This window comes from Arachis ipaensis, chromosome B09 (assembly GCF_000816755.2).
Source record: "Arachis ipaensis cultivar K30076 chromosome B09, Araip1.1, whole genome shotgun sequence".
Classification (NCBI taxonomy): Eukaryota; Viridiplantae; Streptophyta; class Magnoliopsida; order Fabales; family Fabaceae; genus Arachis; species Arachis ipaensis.
This window is the reverse complement of record NC_029793.2, coordinates 2,206,846-2,224,282: the sequence shown is the minus strand read 5'-3', so window position 1 is coordinate 2,224,282 and position 17,437 is coordinate 2,206,846. Positions and strand designations below refer to the sequence as shown.

General features: G+C 32.5%; 3 protein-coding genes across 4 annotated transcripts; all 3 read left to right on the top strand.

The window, feature by feature from the left end:
* On the top strand, positions 2,090-4,330 carry LOC107619235 (pentatricopeptide repeat-containing protein At1g62930, chloroplastic-like). The gene has a single exon (XM_016321488.2). The coding sequence runs from the start codon at positions 2,090-2,092 to the stop codon at positions 3,743-3,745; it is 1,656 nt and encodes a 551-aa protein (XP_016176974.1). The 3' UTR covers positions 3,746-4,330.
* On the top strand, positions 7,144-12,128 carry LOC107619271 ((6-4)DNA photolyase). Of its 2 annotated transcripts, none has more exons than XM_016321529.2 (14): positions 7,144-7,710; positions 8,232-8,303; positions 8,389-8,469; positions 8,618-8,788; positions 8,856-8,927; positions 9,112-9,198; positions 9,322-9,420; positions 9,517-9,600; positions 9,906-9,992; positions 10,388-10,459; positions 10,542-10,655; positions 11,036-11,123; positions 11,206-11,301; positions 11,605-12,128. In XM_016321529.2, exons 1-14 carry the CDS (start codon positions 7,405-7,407, stop codon positions 11,787-11,789), a joined length of 1,614 nt encoding a protein of 537 aa, XP_016177015.1. In that variant the 5' UTR covers positions 7,144-7,404; the 3' UTR covers positions 11,790-12,128. The 2 variants fall into 2 exon arrangements, with proteins under 2 accessions (XP_016177015.1, XP_020968242.1); XM_021112583.1 differs by having other exon boundaries at positions 8,229-8,303.
* On the top strand, positions 12,480-16,483 carry LOC107618594 (putative cytochrome c oxidase subunit 5b-like). Its single transcript, XM_016320703.2, has 6 exons — positions 12,480-12,791; positions 12,975-13,063; positions 13,464-13,514; positions 14,748-14,814; positions 14,929-15,008; positions 16,171-16,483. Exons 1-6 carry the CDS (start codon positions 12,626-12,628, stop codon positions 16,231-16,233), a joined length of 516 nt encoding a protein of 171 aa, XP_016176189.1. The 5' UTR covers positions 12,480-12,625; the 3' UTR covers positions 16,234-16,483.

Genomic DNA, 17,437 nt, shown 5'->3' with positions numbered 1-17,437 from the left:
AGAGAGTGGAATTTTCTCTTATTATTATTATTATTATTATTATTATTATTATTATTATTAAACCATTAAGCCTTGTAATTTATTTGGTATATAGGTCCAATTCATAAAAAGAAGGGTAAAAAATACAAATAAACCAATGGAGGATAGTTATTACATGAATAAGCCAAATTGAAGATTGATTCACGAATGAACCAAAACATACTTATATGTAATTTGAACCTATTTGATTCGAATTCCAATTGCATATAAATCGAATCTATTTGGTTCGAACTAGACACACATAATTCGAACCTAATTGGTTCGAATTACATACGAATTGGGCTATCACATAATTCGAACCTAATTGGTTCGAATTACTAAGGAATAAATGTGAATATGTTACGTGCATGAGATTGTAATTGAAATGAAACAAATTTAAAATGTTGTAATTTAAAATGTTGTATAACTGAAAATTAGAATTAAATTAAAAATATACTTTATATATGCAACTTGAGGATTATTTAATTTTATTCTTAAATTTTATTTTATTTAACTTTATTTAATTTTAATTTTATTTTATTAGGATTTAATTTTCTTTAATTAAATTGAAATAAGGATAAAATTAACACAAAATAAAATGTTGAAAATAAATCTAAACGAAATGAAATTTAACATTAAAAAATTAAGACAATTAAAGATATAAAGTATATTTTTCTCTTACAAAATTTGTAAACCAATTATTAAAAAAAAGTTAAAAAGGATTTGATTTTAAAAATATTTTTTAACAACGCATAAAATTAAAACTAAACAGAGACTAATATATTTAAAAAAAAAGCCTAATTTTTTATTACAATAAGTGATAAGTAAAGTACAAGTTATATTAGAAATTAAAAGAGTACATTAATTATAATTTAAAAAAGTTTAGAATTAATTTTAAAGATATTTTTTATAAATTTTATATAATAAATAATTTTTCTGTATATGTTACACCATTTTAAATTTGTTCCATTTCAATGAATATATAATTTATTACAAACATTTTTTAATGTCAATAAAAAATTTGATTTTTATCTTTTACGTGTATATTTCTTTAGCTCATCGCTGTTTCTAGAGATTATATAGTTAAATATTGGAATTAAATTAAAAATACACTTTATATATGCAATTTGAAGATTATTTTAATTTTATTCTTAAATTTTATTTTATTTAACTTTATTTAATTTTAATTTTATTTTATTAGGATTTAATGTTCTTTAATTAAATTGAAGTAAGGATAAAATTAACACAAAATAAAATGTTGAAAGTAAATCTAAACGAAATGAAATTTAACATTAAAAAATTAAGACAATTAAAGATATAAAGTATATTTTTCTCTTACAAAATTTGTAAACCAATTATTAAAAAAAAGTTAAAAAGGATTTGATTTTAGAAACATTTTTTAACAACGCAGAAAATTAAAACTAAACAGAGACTAATATATTTAAAAAAAAAAAGCCTAATTTTTTATTACAATAAGTGATAAGTAAAGTACAAGTTATATTAGAAATCAGAAGAGTACACTAACTATAATTTAGAGAAGTTTAGAATTGGTCTTAAAGATATTTTTTATAAACTTTATATAATAAATAATTTTTCTGTATATGTTACAACATTTTAAATTTGTTTCATTTCAATTACAATCCCATGCACGTAACATTCACACTTATTCTTCAGTGGTTCGAATTATGTGATAGCTCAATTTGTGTGTAATTCGAATAAATTAGGTTCAAATTATGTGTGTCTAGTTCGAACCAAATAGGTTCGATTTATATGCAATTGGAATTCGAAGCAAATAGATTCGAATTACATTTAAGTATACTTTGGCTCATTTATGAATCAATCTTTAATTTGGCTTATTCATGTAATAACTATTCTCCATTGGTTTATTTGTGTAATAACTATTTTAAAGAAATCAATTGAACCCAAGTAAAAACGGGCGTGGAGTCTGGAGAGCTTTCATTAGTATGCGGGTCGGAAACAGAACCAAAGCTGACAAAATTGAGAGGACTATTTCCGCAGAGTTAACAAACTCCCTCAAACTTAGACAACAGCCAAAGTGCGAATCACTAAAATGTTGTCATCCTCAACCTCAAGGATCACTTTCATTTTTAGGTATTCTCTTCTCCAAATCCCTAATTTTGTTTGCTTCCCTTCCTCTTCATCTTCATTCTCATCCCTTCACTCTCATTCTACTCGCCAAGTTGATGAAGCTGTTGATTCCTTCACTCGCATGCTCTCTATGCGTCGCCCTCCATCCATCATCCAATTCACCAAGATTTTGGGATCTCTTGCCAAGACCAACCATTTCCCCACCGCCATTTCCCTTTTTCAGCAATTGCAAGCCAGGGGAATCGCTCCCAATTTATTTACTTTGAATATCCTAATCAATTGTTGCTGCGAAATGGGTCGTATGACGCTTGCTTTCTCTGTATTGGCCAAGATTTTCAGAATGGATTATCAACCTAATACGGTAACATTGACAACAATCCTGAAAGGTCTCTATCTCTGTGGTAGTGTTGAAAAAGCACTGCACTTTCATGACAGAGTGCTGGCTCATGGATTTCAGCTTAATCAAGTCACATATGGGACCTTGATCAATGGACTCTGTAAGACCGGACACACATCAGCTGCTATTCAAGTGTTGAGAAAGATCCCACGGTATGGCATTGCTCCTGATGTCTTCATGTACAGCGCAATTATAGATAGCCTCTGCAAGGATACACTTGTAAGTCAGGCTTTTCATTTATTTTCTGAAATGCTTGCTAAGGGAGTTTCACCTAATGTTATCACATACAATTCTCTCATTTTTGGATTGTGTCTTGTGGGTCAATTTAAGGAAGTCATTGATTTGCTAAGTGATATGGTGCTTAAAAACATTACTCCTAATGTATGTACCTATAATACTTTGATTGATGGGCTATGCAAGGAAGGAAAGATCAAAGATGCTAAGAGTGTATTGCCTGTAATGGCAAAACATGGTGTGAAACCAAATGTGGTTACTTATAACAGCTTAATGGATGGATATTGTTTGGTTAATCAGGTAAATAAGGCAAAATATATATTCAACACAATGGCCCAAAGTAGAGTGTCACCCAATGTTCGAAGTTACAATATCATGATTAATGGCTTCTGCAAAAGTATAATGGTTGATGAAGCCTTGAATCTCTTTGAAGAAATGCGTCGTAAGTACTTGGTTCCAAACACGGTAACTTACAACACTCTTATTGATGGCTTGAGCAAATCAAATAGACTCTCTTGTGCTTTGGAGCTTCTTGTCAAGATGGACGAAAGAGGTCCACCCGCTGATGTAATCACTTACAATTCCTTGTTGGATGGGATGTTCAATATCAAACAAGTTCACAGGGCACTTATGTTATTCAAGCAAATGAAAGAGAGTGGCATTGATCCAAATATATACACTTACAACATACTTATAGATGGCCTATGCAAAGGTGGAAGACTTATAGATGCAATAGAGATTTTTGAAGATCTTTCCGTTAAAGGCTATCGTCCAAATGTGAGGACATACAGTATTATTATCAATGGGCTCTGCAAAGAGGGCTTGTTTGAAGACGCATTGGCACTCTTGTCACAAATGGAAGGCAATGGTTGCTTACCAGATGCTGTGACTTTTGAAATTGTTATTCGTGCTTTGTTTGAAAAAGGTGAGAATGACATGGCGGAGAAACTTCTTCGGGAAATGGTTGCTAGAGGCTTATTGAATTGATAAAAGAAGGTAAGATACATCAACTCAAATTGAAATTACATCTCATTGTTGCTGAATATGTATCATAGTTTTGTAAATTCTGTGTCTGTTGGATAAGAGGACTTTGGCAATGCCATAACATTAATTAATTTTGCACTTTCGAGTTTTGCAGTTGCTATCATCCTTTTTAATTCCACTACTTTATTGATTCTTTAGATGATATTCCTAGTTATAGCTTACAGATTTAGCGTTTAAGATCTCTTTATAGCAATAGAGTGTTCTTTACTGTTATTCTATGAGATCATGTATTTATCATGCTACAAACTAAGCAAAACTAAGAAGATTGGAAATTTTGTTTTGTTGTTTGTTGTTTGTTCTCTGCTATTCTAAAATGCATGTCCCCTCTTTTCATCAACCTAAGCAACATCGAGTCAAGGTTAATATGGTTTAGTTATCTCAAGATTTTTGGCCATTTTCTTAATTAATGCTACTCAGTTGCATTGCTTAGAAATTGCTTCTGCTGAAAATATGTACATTATGAAATACTTTTTCGGAGAATGTTTTTCTGTTAATTCTTAGATAAATTACTTCATTATTTCTTGTGTAGACATTATTCCATTGTCTCTAAGTCTCTGTTCATTAGCATTTTAAAAAAAGTTACTGGCTTGGAGTTTTGTTATATGGTGTTTGTGATGGGGGTGTTAAAAGTGAAACAATACAGAATTCTGAGTGTTTGCTAATTTTGCCTCCAAATACTAATTTTCCCTGCACATATCCTTCCAATTCCTAATTTTCGATCATCATCATTCAATCATAATTTTTCTCTCCAAATAATTCAACTATTCATATTGTTATAGAATTTATATTCAAGAATACTATCTTCTTCCAATTCTGCAGAATCTATTCTGCTTTCTTTGTTGCAAAAAAATGTTAATACATTGATGAAGATACTGTAATATGGCAAAATGATCAAAGAATTAAAGAATCATTGAATTGCTCTATGATAACTCTAAGTACATGCATTTTAGTTGCAATTGATGACATGAAATCTCATAATATAATCTCATCGAAGCAAGCAAGCCCCCTTCCCAAAAACAATAATAAAAAAAATTTCAGCATCAAATAAACAAAAATTCATATACATGAATTTTGTTGAACTATTAATCTAAAATAGAGCAGCAGCCAACAAAACAAAAAAGCTTGGAACACCAAAACGAATGAGTCCTGTTGCACTTGATGCTTCAGCAGGGAACCAAACATTTTAGGGTCTAGCTTTATATCTGAAACCAGCAAATGTAGTTTGAATTTTTGTTATTACACATGTATCAATGAGTCTCCAATAAATGTAAAATTAACAAACTAATTGATTTGAAATTAGTAATAAATTAATTTATTATTGGATAAATTTATTCATTACTATGCATTATTAAAAAATATAGATATATTTATTGCTTTGTATTTGTATCGGTAAAGTATTAGTAACGTTTGTTTTGACGTACTGAGACTCAGACTCAGTATCATGTTTGTTGGTTCAGAGACTAGTACTAAAATTTCTGTCTCTGTCTCCAAAATTTCAGTATTTCAGTACTTCCAAAAAGTAGGGACACAGGGGACTAAAATTTTTAGAGATCGATACTGAAACTTTAATAACATTTTATACCTAAAATACCCTCATTTCAATTAATTAATTCCAATTTTACCCTTTGTACAAATTAAGTTAGAGTTTCATTCTTGTTTTAATTTCTGTCTCTCATTTTGCACCAAACAGAATACTGAGATTTATTTCAATCTCTGTCTCTTAGTTTCTGTCTCTTAGTCTCAGTCTTTCCGTCTCTCTGTCTCTCCACTAAACGCAAGTTCTAACGTCTAGGTTAACTCCTAGTTCTATTTCCAATGTTTGAAACAACATGTTTTATCTCTAAACATATTTATTTTGTCCTATTTTAATTTTCTAGTCAAAATTATTTTTTTTAAAATACACTTTTTCTATTATGATTTTTTTTAGGTAGCAACAAATATCGTAATTAGAGTGATTATAGTGGTGGTGGTTTTAATATTTTGAAAGTGAAAATAACAGAAGAATAAAAGAAATAAGAAAGCAATAATAGTGAAAAAATAATATTTTTGAAAAAATATTAGTTTCGACCAAAAATTTAAAATAGAATGAAATAAAATATTTGTGGAAAAAAAAATGTTTTAAGCGTTATGAACTAAAATAAAATTTAACTGAAATTTTAAAGTCTAAAATAATACTTTTGCCTTGCATAAATTATCCATGAAAGGATTCTAGTAATTTTTTCTCATCTACTTTGAGAGAATTTAGTTATTTTCAAATCCAAAAGATGTGTTTTTTCTATTTTTTAAGAAATAATTTTAAAAATTAACTTTAGATAAATATATTTTTCATATATAAATTACTTTAAAACTGCTTAAATTTTATTAACCTTGTTCACAAAAATTTCAAAATTCAATGCTTTTTTTAGATATGAAAATTTCAATGCTTCAAACACAATAGTACTGGTTGATCATTTATCTGATACTGGTGGGCTTTGTACTGTAATAAAAACAAAATAACACAAGTTGAATGTTAAAATCAAGTCATCCATCAAATGAACAAAATTTGAAGAATACAAATTATAGACATTATGTTATTAATTCAAAATTTCAACTACATTGTGCGAAAGCTCAACACAAGTACACAACTCAGTGAACATTATATAATGCATATATTGATTGGGTGAAAACGGGGATAATATAATAGGGAACGATTCCACAAACTATAAAATGTTCATCTATTTGTTTTAATTTGTTTAATTAGTAGGTTGTAGCTATAATGGTTTTGTTCTCTTAATTTGATTATGGATCTTTCAATGAAAAATGCAATTTCTCGGTTGTTAAATTTCTAAACCAAGAAAAAAGATATAATAATGAAAATGTTACTATGAATAAAAGAAAAAAAATTATAAAAATAATTAATATTCCTATTCAGTTCAATTAGATATCCTTTAATAGATTTGGATCCTCTAAAGTTTGAATTTTACTCTAGAGAATAAAGTGTGATCTTATACACTTGAATAATTTTTTTTTATATTTATTTTTTGTCCCACCTATAAAATCAATAATAAAAGATCACATTTTATTCTCTAAAATAAAATTTAAACTTTAGAGAATCTATAACTTCTTATTAGTTTTTTTTGGTGACTCAATTTCTTATTAGTTTAAAGATGATCAACTGCTATTTAACTACATGGGTTTTCCTAAATGAATTTATTCAAAGAAAAAATTGATGATAAAGATTCACATCTACTTATTAATTGAAAATTGTTAAATAATTAATATATTTAATTAAATTATTATCTAATAATTAATTAGTTAGAAGACACTCACCAAAAAAAAAAAATTAGTTAGAAGACGAATGTTTACCAATCCTATGTGGCTGAGAAAGAAGCTACGTGGCAGCCCATGGACCCTTAACAATTTCCTCCACAGTATTACGTGGCAAAACCCACATCTCACACTAGCAATAGCATCGAACTTGGTTAGTTATTACAACTTGCAGCGCACGTTAGAAACCAACCACCCTTGTTCACGTAAAAAGGCGCGAACGTAACAATAACCCGTAACACTCAAAATAGATTCAAACATAGTTTCCTTTCTCTTCTATCATCTCCTTCGTTACGATGTTATCCGGGTCGGGTTCATCGGTGATGTGGTTTCGGAAAGGTCTTCGGATCCACGACAACCCGGCGCTACAACTTGCTTCACAAGGCGCGTCTCATCTCTACCCGCTATTCGTGGTGGACCCGCATTATATGGAGCCTGACCCGACCTCATTCTCGCCCGGTTCGTCGCGCGCGGGTCTTAACCGCATCAAGTTCTTGCTGGAGAGTCTTGTGGACTTGGATCTCAGCCTCAAGAACCTTGGCTCGCGTTTATTGGTTCTTAAGGGTGACCCTGCCGAAGTTCTCATTCGCTGCTTGAAGGAGGTGGCTACTGCATTTTCTCCTTCGACATTCTTATGTCATTCAATTGTTCATGTTTATGCTGCATCTGATTATAAATTGTCATATCGCAAGAGGAACTGAATTTCATAATCACTGCTTGAATGTATGATAATTTGATGGTATAGAATTGTTCAGTGTATCAAAATTAAACTGATTTAGGGTTTAATTACTCAATGCAAATAATTTTCACGAAGACATTTAAATCGTTGTTGTTAAGTAGATAAAAGAAATTGGTTGTTTCTTAGATAATGAGCATGAAAGCTTATTGGATGAGTTTTACATTTACAGTTCACGAAAATTAAACTCAAAATAATATTATATAATTATTTTCAAACACAAATTAGTTTGAATAACAAAAATAGGTTTCTTTCCTTATCTTTGTTTTATAAGGGTATTTAGCTTTTTCACTTTCTTTATTTTTTATTTCTCCCTTTTGGAATCATTCTGAGGATAGAGACAAACTTTAAGGTATTTATTTCTGTTTGTTCTTTTGCTTGAAGCAGTGGAACGTCAGAAAGCTATGTTTTGAGTATGACACTGAGCCATATTATCAGGCTCTAGATACTAAAGTAAAGGTAATGTTTGCTTGGATTTTGGCCTCTTGATCAACCAACTCCTTATTGTTTATTCATTTTTCATTTTTAATTTTTCTTTTGTCAGAACTTTGCACTTGGAGCTGGGATTGAGGTTTTCTCTCCTGTGAGTCACACACTCTTCAATCCCACAGAAATTATAGAGAGGGTAAATTTAATACTTGAACAATACTCTGCAATTTAACAATTGATGAATTTTATTTGAATTAGTGAATAGTCCCTCAACAATGTTCGCATTATGGTTCTCTTAACTGATGATTCATTTGTCCATCTTCTTCTGTTACTGCCAAAATTAGAACGGAGGGAAGCCACCACTTACTTATCAATCATTCACCAAAATTGCGGGGCAACCACCGCCACCTCTCACAATCACACACTCTTCTCTTCCTCCCATTGGTATTCTTGGGAGCTGTGATATTTCTGAGGTTCCTACAATTGAAGACCTTGGATATGGAGATGCTAAACAGGTACATATCATTTTTTAGATTAGATTAGCTCTCTTCACGAGCACCAAATGAGATATGTTAAATTCAGGATGAATTCTCTCCTTTCAAAGGCGGTGAATCGGAAGCGTTGAAGAGGCTGGCAGAATGCATGAAAGACAAGGTAATTTCAGCATTCTAGCATTAGAGAATGAAAAGTTGCAAGCTCCATGCTGTGATGTCACTTCATCATTAACATATAAAGTTGCTGTTTGTTGCTGAAAGATCAAATGCATGTAATTTGTAATAACGTACTTCTATAGCTTGTTTTATCTGAACCCTTTTTTTTTGGTTAAATATGATTTTAGGCATGGGTCGCAACGTTTGAGAAACCAAAGGGTAATCCATCTGCATTTCTTAAGCCCGCAACAACTGTTTTATCACCTTACTTAAAAGTAAGTCAAATTATGTAATATTGAATTTTCAACTTGACCTTTTCTGTTCTTTTCAATTGCAAATCATGACATAATCTCGAGATTCTTTCTGTATTTCTTGCTTTTTATTAATTTCCTGGGCAGTTTGGTTGTCTTTCCTCCAGATATTTCTACCGGCAGATTCAAGATGTCTATGAAACCATGCCGAAGCATACATCACCACCTGTGTCTCTTCTAGGACAGGTAAATGGTATTTCCCCAATTTAAGTCTTGCATTGTTTTCCAAGATCTATATATCTTGAAGAAACTGAAGCTGTTACCTGTTGTCAACATTTCCAGTTATTGTGGAGAGACTTCTTTTACACAGTAGCTTTTGGAACTCCAAACTTTGATAGGATGAAAGACAACAAGATATGCAAACAGGTAGAATAAATGTTTGCTAATGTATATTGCATACGAATATTTAACTTTGATTCAATGATAAGGATTGTTTATTTGGATATAAAAACACTTCCACATCTAAAGATAGATTTGGCTAACTGGTTATCTGGCCCTTATGTTTATTCTTCAAGATTTTATTATTTTGTGTTGTACTTGTTATTGTTGATATGTTGAATATTTTTGTCAACAACTATGAGTTTGTCCTCAGATCACTACTTCTTTGTCAAAAGCCAACGTGACACAATTTCTTAATAGATACGAATATTGTTTGAAAAATATTGTTGTAGATTCCTTGGAAGGATGATGATAAACTGTTAGAGGCTTGGAGGGATGGTCGCACAGGATTTCCATGGATTGATGCTATCATGGTCCAGGTTTGAGCTTTGACATCCATTTTAAATGATGCATTGAGAAGCACTAGTTCTATTATTGCAAACTATTCAAATTACTAGTGTGAATGAAAAAAACAAAGCATGATATTCTCAAAAGAGTCAACAATTTGTTATTTTCAGTTGGTAAGAACCAATATATAAAGGATTGTAGCTTTTAGGCGAAAGTTAAATTCGGTTTGGAAGAGATAAAGTGGGACATGTGCGCGTACGCATATGTGTGAAGAGTATGAAGACTAAGCTCAATTTCACAGTCTTGGCTTAATATATGAAATCTCCTTGAGAACCCATCTTAGGAATGCAGTGCTCTAATGGATAATATTGGCCATCTCTATTCTCACTCGGGGATACATATGAATCCATCTTTTCTTCTGTTGTAGCTACGTCAATGGGGTTGGATGCATCATCTGGCACGTCATTGCGTTGCGTGTTTTCTAACTCGAGGTGATCTGGTATACGATTTCAATCCTTTAGACATGCTGAACTTTCTATGCTCCCTTATTCTGTACCAATGTTGTTTGTATTTGCTGACAGTTTGTTCACTGGGAGAGAGGACGTGATGTCTTTGAGAGGCTTCTGATCGATGCAGATTGGGCTATTAATAATGGAAACTGGTTGTGGCTCTCATGTTCTTCCTTCTTTTATCAGGTATGAATTATACATTGCTAGTTGTTAGTTTCAACTTTCAAACTTGTAAATAGAATCTTTAGTGCATCCATTTCTTTCTCTATTTTTTTGTCTTATCTATAATTCTGAGTGTTAATCTTCATCTTAGGTTTCTAAAGTGAATATAGTATAATATTGTAGATGTCTTGGATTTATGTCAGCTTTCTTTTTTTCCCCTGTTAATGCTCACTGGCGCTCCTTCTTGAATTAGTTTTCGTCTAGTTTCCTTTTTGTTTTTCTGACAATGATGCTCGTTGGTGATCCTTCCTATCTGTATTTTGTTATTAGTTATTGAAATTTCAGAGCTTGAATCTTGTATTTTGCACTCACGTCTTTTCTTGTGTATTGCATCATATGACCAGTATAATCGTATTTACTCCCCGACATCCTTTGGTAAGAAGTATGACCCTAATGGTGACTACATTAGGCACTTTCTGCCTGTCTTAAAAGGTATGATTAGCATTGCTTTGTGTTCTATCATGTCAGTTTTCGCCAAATAAGGTGACGTGTTAATAAGAAATTATTTAAGCAGATATGCCGAGGCAGTACATATATGAACCATGGAGTGCTCCTCTAAGCATTCAGACCAAAGCAAATTGTATTATTGGCAAAGACTACCCAAAGCCAGGTCAGTTCTGCTGCTTCGGTTAGTGAATGTTCGATAAGGCTTTATAGTTTACACTGCAAGTCATGCGTATCCTGCTTTGTATGTTTTCTGATTTATCATCGATGTTACTTCCTCTAGGTAGTTTGAAGTTTCTCAAAAGATCACTATCTGGGTGTGATTATATTCTACAAATGTATGGATGTTAATGGCCAGAAAGGATAACTTGAATACTTTTCCTATTCAAATTTAACATCTCTGTTGTTGGACAGAACTGTACGAGGTTCCATATTATCCCTTTCTTATTCTCCAAGGGTTTTGTTTCAGTTGTTTTGCATGATTCCGCGAGTAAAGAGTGCAAAAGGAAAATGGGCGAGGCGTATGCACTGAGCAAAGAACTGGATGGTGTTGTTAATGAAGATGATCTGAAAATCTTGAGAAGGAAACTAGATGAGGGTAAAGAACAAGAGACAAAAGCCAAGAGATCTAGAAACACATCTGGTTTAGCCTAGTGAAATTTCACAACCTAATTTCCCCCCGTCTCTTTCTGATAGCTTGTTGTGGATTTCAAGATTATGCATGTTTAGAATGTTGTTTTGCCTTTTAATCACATCGTTGTGTTGTAGTGAATAGCCGCATATATGCTAATTGTAGTAGTCAGGGGAACGTTGGTAATACCATGAGAGGTTGTATTCTAACTTTACAAACTAGTTAGTATTTAGAGAATGTTATAATATTGTATGAACATTAAACAGGGGGACACCATCTTTGTAATTTTATAGTTGTGTGTACTGTATTCAACTGAATTAACTTGCTTTAATGTGGAGTATCTTTCTTGGATTGATTTGACCTCTAAAAAATGGTAAAGATCTCCATTAGATTATTTCAATTCTTAATTAACAAAAGGCTAATCTTTGAAGGCACCAAAGAAATAAAAGGAAAAAGCCTAATTAATTACTAAATGAGTAACTTGGGAGAGCAAACAACCAAATAACCAGTAAAATTCCAAAGATGGAATGGAATCCTCCATTTCCATAAGAAACTCCAATTAGCAACAACAAAAACAGTGGTTAGTTTTATGTCCCAGCCAATAGCACATTGGAAATTGGCAAATTGCATTTGATTTGCACTTTCCATCCTGTGGCACGTGCCACATAACCCTTCTCACGTGCCAAGTCAATCCCCTAGTAAACTACTCTAGTCCAAGACTCAACCCTCTCTCTCGGTCTGCGAACAACTCAACACAGAACGGCAACAACTCCAGCTTCAGCAATCTGCATCCATTGCTCTTCAAAACGACGCCGTTTCCATCAATAAAAGGGGCGTGACCTGAGATCAACCATCAACCATGTGGCGGAGGCTACTCTCTTCTAACCTCAAATCCCTAATTTCCCATTCTGCCCCTCTTTCATCTACCACTCCCCGATCTGCTTCCGCCGCCGCCAGATTCGCCACTGCCGCCACCGCTTCCCACTCCTCCACCCTCCTCTCCCGCCACTTCTCCACCCAATCTGGTACTCCGTCCTCCACTCTTTGCTCATGATTTTCTTAGAACTGTGTTAGGAATAGTTTATTTTCAACAATCTTTATTATGACCCCAAAAATGTTGCTTAAAAAAGGAATAGAAAAAGAAAAGAAAAAGTGTGTTTATTTATTTAGTTTTGGTGAGGATTAATGGTGTTGTGGGCTTGTGGCAGATGATGGTAAAGCAGTGAAGAAGACTGTTCAGGATGTAATGCCAATTGCTACTGGGCACGAAGCTGAGGAGATTCAGGCTGATCTTGAGGTAACTATTCTTCCTTTTTCTTTTCCTTCATTTAATTTTGAATTTTGTTCTGAATGAAGTGTTCAGTAACTTATCTGGTGGTAATGGGGATACCTTTGTAATTTTTGTTCTGAATTTTGTGATTAGGAAAAAAAAATATATTGTTTAAAGTGTTTTAAAAAATCTACTCTTTTATATGCCCTAATTTTGGGGCTAAGAATTGGAGAATTTATGGTTTTATAATTAGCCGGTTTTGTGATCAGATAAGCATATAGTTTAAGTGTTGACGAAAGAACTATTAACAAAAGAGCTTTTGTCTATGTGTGCGAAACCGATTTGTAAATGTAACAGAGTGATTTGCTGCTAAGTATGTGTTTTCGGCACCTTAAGAGCATATCTAATTTCTTCTCTGTTTTGTCAGGGGAGGGATATCCTTGAAATAGATCATCCTGAAGGTCCTTTCGGTACAAAGGTTGGTGTTATTGCATGCTATTTTCCCCTGGTCTTCTACATGGGTTTCGCTTTCTCAATAACTAGAGTGACATTTCTTGTAATTGTTGAAAATTTCTTGGGAAATTCTTAGGAATGCAGATGGATAAATAATGGTTTTTGTATATGTCAAAGAAAAATGGAGCATATGGAATGTTAGTTTATATAAATTCCAATTTAGGAAGAAAATTAGAAATGGTACCATACATAGGTTACAAGATTATAGTGTCTTGGATCAATTATCCAATATGATGGGAAATAGAGGGAGACATAAACAATGAGGTTCTAGATGGGTGGTTAACGGGGAGAAGTGCTTAAGCTATTTTTTCTGATTAAAATATGTAGTAATAAGGATCAAGCATAAATTTTTGCGCAAAACTATAAAATTGGTAATGTTATCGGACCGAATATTGAATGGTGAGTCAACAAGAAAGTAATTCCTAAGTTTCAGAGATGTGATGCTGTTAGATTAGTTAGTGCCTTAGTGGACACACTAGAAAGTTGATATAGTGCTTACTGGAAAGAAAATGATGCAATCTCACCTTTGGTTATTTGGTAATGTATGGAGAAAACCTATGGAGGTCCCAATAAGGATAGTGGATTAAATAGATCACAGTCGAATAGCTAGATGTAGGGGGAGACGGAGACATAGAAAATAAATACAATAGGTGAAATTAACGAAAGAGATTTAGATGGTAATGCCTTAATTCCTTAAATGTAAATATAATTTATGATAGAACGCTATGGCATTGCTTGACGTGTAATGACCCACCTAGTGGGACAAGGAAAGTGTTGCTTGTTTTGAATTTTGTTGTTGATGTTATGATCCTCTTTATAAGCAATTGCAATCCAACAAGGCATGAGGATGTAAAGATGGTAGACTAAGTAAGAGTAAGCATAAGGCAGAAAATCAATCAAGGGACCTCATCTATTGTGCGATTTGATGTGTTTATGTCTTTTTGTGTTGAATCATTTACGAGATTTTCTACGGTTGGTTTTTTTCTTTTTTTAATAAAAATAAATTCCTGTCTACATTTATTGTTGATGCAAGGACATGTCTGCTATGCATCTAATATTCATGTTTCCTACTTTCTTCCCCAAAGGTTAATAATGATTCTTATGGCCATAATATATTTTTGGCATAGCGATAATATTCACTATAATGGTTTTGAAGAATGTTACATCAATATCTACTTTTTGTCATTGGTTTTGTCAGGAAACACCAGCTGTTGTTAAATCTTACTATGATAGAAGGATAGTTGGATGCCCAGGAGGTGAAGGTGGTGAGTGCTCCTAGTCTTTCTTAATGTGTCCTTGATTGTTAGCTTCTTTACAAATTCATAAAAATATGTTGCATTTTAATTACGACATTGAGAAGGTGAATAACATGATTGCAGAGGATGAGCATGATGTTGTCTGGTTTTGGCTGGAGAAAGGCAAGCCTCATGAATGCCCAGTTTGCTCTCAGTACTTTGTGGTAAGCTGAGAATCACACTTTACCGAGAAAAGGACAAATAAGTCCCTGATCTTTTATCACGAAGACAAATAAATCCCTCGCCAAATTAAATTATAAATAAGTCCCTGACCTTTGTAAATGGGAGACACATGGATCATTCTAGCAATGGTTTGAATATGGTACAGAAGGACCTATGTGTCCCTCGTTTACAAAGGTTAGGACCTATTTGTAATTAAATTTGGTGAGGCATTTATTTGCCTTCGGGATAAAAGATTAAGGTAATATTTGTCATTTTCTCTTAATATTTTGCTGTCACAATCTTCTGTGGCAAGTTGAGAATCACAAAATATATCTTTTACTGTTAACCTAAATATATTTTTGTTTTCCTGGACTTGTATACATTGAATTCTCAACAACCGTTGCTTGTTATTGACTATACAGACTGAAGCTGCTTCTGCATATTATGTTCTAGGGCTTATAGTTCCTTTAACAATTTAACTTCAACTAACATTTCTGCAATCTGAATGCATGGACTAGTGATATGTGAGATTATCTGGTATTGTTGCATGTTTTTGGTGTTTTAAGCCTATTGCAAGAACATTCTAAATTAGTTCGTTTGAAAGTGTGGGCCTTCAATCTTCGGTGTCTATTTTGAACATTCTTCGGTATTGTTATTCATTACCATTTAAAGCTTTAAGTTCGGCTTTACCTGTCCTTTTCCTTGCAAAAACAAATTATTAGTCCAGCAAGGATTTTTATTTTGGGTTAGATCAAAGATTTTAGTGGCTGAAGATCATCTTAAATCTAATAAAAGTATTAACAGCTCAACAATTTCTTGAAGCATTGGTTAACATCCACAAAAGTAGTTTGAAAAGCTGCAGGAATCTGATTTTTGTTCTCATCCACTAGTTTCATAAACGCTTTGATGTATCTGAAAACTGATGGTTTGTCCATAAACACGTATAGCGGCACATAAATCGTTGTTATCGGCATGCCACTTTTTGTTCTTATGGACAATCAGACCTGAAGTATCGCATTGCATAGGTTTTATCTAAACTGTTGTCATGTGTGCATCTTTTGCATGAATGAACTGTTGACAGCCAGAAACCAATTAAGAACATTAGTAGTTGTAATTATCAGTGGAGAATGACACTAATTATTGTATGCTCTTTTGCCATTACAGCTTGAAGTGGTGGGACCTGGCGGAGATCCTTACGGACACGGGGACGACGAACACCACCATTAATTTGCATCCTTCAAATTTCCTTCTGGAATAAATTCGAGAAAGATGGAGAGACATTGTTTAGCATACACTGAGAGGGCTTTCCAAAATCCTGGAGCCTATGTTTGGTTTTGATTTGTCTAAATAATTGATGGCAACTTTGATGATTCTTTAACTCAGGTTGGATTTATAGAAAGAGATTTAAGCATCCAAAGTCCTAAACCATGAAAATGAATTAAGGCATCATTTTTATAAGGAATTTTTCCATATTAAAGACTTGTGTGTGCTTTTTATAGTTGTTTTCTCACTGGTGATGTTACAAGAATATGATGGGTTTTTAAGTGACATTTCAAATAGTAAGACTTAAAATATGAATGTTTGTTAGCATTGAAAACCACATTCTAAGTTAGAATATAATTTCAATGTCAATGTCAGTGATCATTGTCTATTTTGTTTACACTCAACTAAAAGATTTTCAGTGTCTTAGACTATTTGGATGTGAAATTAATATTAGATGAATAAAAAAATTTGTTGAATCTAATCTTAATATTGGCATAAGATATTTGTCTAAATAATTCATGTGTTAATAATAGAATGTTTTAACTTTATTTTGATAAAAATATTTATTACAACAAATTATTTTGTTTAACAATATGATGTACAAAAGTTATTGAAATTATAATTTTAACAAACTTCATTAAGACTTGATAAGAGTATAATTTTATCCCATCCTGTGATATTTCACTTGGTTGATGGATAAAAATAAATTGCATGTTTTTTTTATGAAGGAATTAATGCGTAAACCATATATAAAATTTACATGTGATAAATTTCGTTTTCAACTAAACATATCCCAAGTAAGACTAGTGACCATTTAAATTGGAGTAAAGAAAATGATGCTTAGTGGTGGATATCAAAAATGAATTTGCTTCATACAAAGCATAGAAATCAGAATATGCACTGTTGCACACAACACATTTCCTTTTCTTCATTCAATAAAAATCAAAAGAGAAATTTGAGTGAAAGGCTACCATTTTCTCCCTCTTTTGCCAAATCAAACAAAACCATTGAAAGATAGAGTAAGTACTGAAATACCGAAATGACAACTAAATATTCTAAATTCTTAGTAAGATTTATCCCAAAATTCCTATTCTCGTTTTTAGCTCCCTTAGAAATGAAATATAAGTGAAGCATATTACGTGCCCACTAAAAATTAACCGTTAAATCA

Bases quoted from the DNA above. Each gene is read 5' to 3' on its own strand.
- LOC107618594 (XM_016320703.2), top strand. From the start codon at position 12,626: ATGTGGCGGAGGCTACTCTCTTCTAACCTCAAATCCCTAATTTCCCAT. The intron at 13,515-14,747 runs GTTGGTGTTATT...TGGTTTTGTCAG, and splicing joins AAGGTCCTTTCGGTACAAAG to GAAACACCAGCTGTTGTTAA. The intron at 14,815-14,928 runs GTGAGTGCTCCT...ACATGATTGCAG, and splicing joins ATGCCCAGGAGGTGAAGGTG to AGGATGAGCATGATGTTGTC.
- LOC107619235 (XM_016321488.2), top strand. From the start codon at position 2,090: ATGTTGTCATCCTCAACCTCAAGGATCACTTTCATTTTTAGGTATTCT.
- LOC107619271 (XM_021112583.1), top strand. From the start codon at position 7,405: ATGTTATCCGGGTCGGGTTCATCGGTGATGTGGTTTCGGAAAGGTCTT. The intron at 11,124-11,205 runs GTATGATTAGCA...TTATTTAAGCAG, and splicing joins CTTTCTGCCTGTCTTAAAAG to ATATGCCGAGGCAGTACATA. The intron at 11,302-11,604 runs GTCAGTTCTGCT...GTTTTGTTTCAG, and splicing joins CAAAGACTACCCAAAGCCAG to TTGTTTTGCATGATTCCGCG.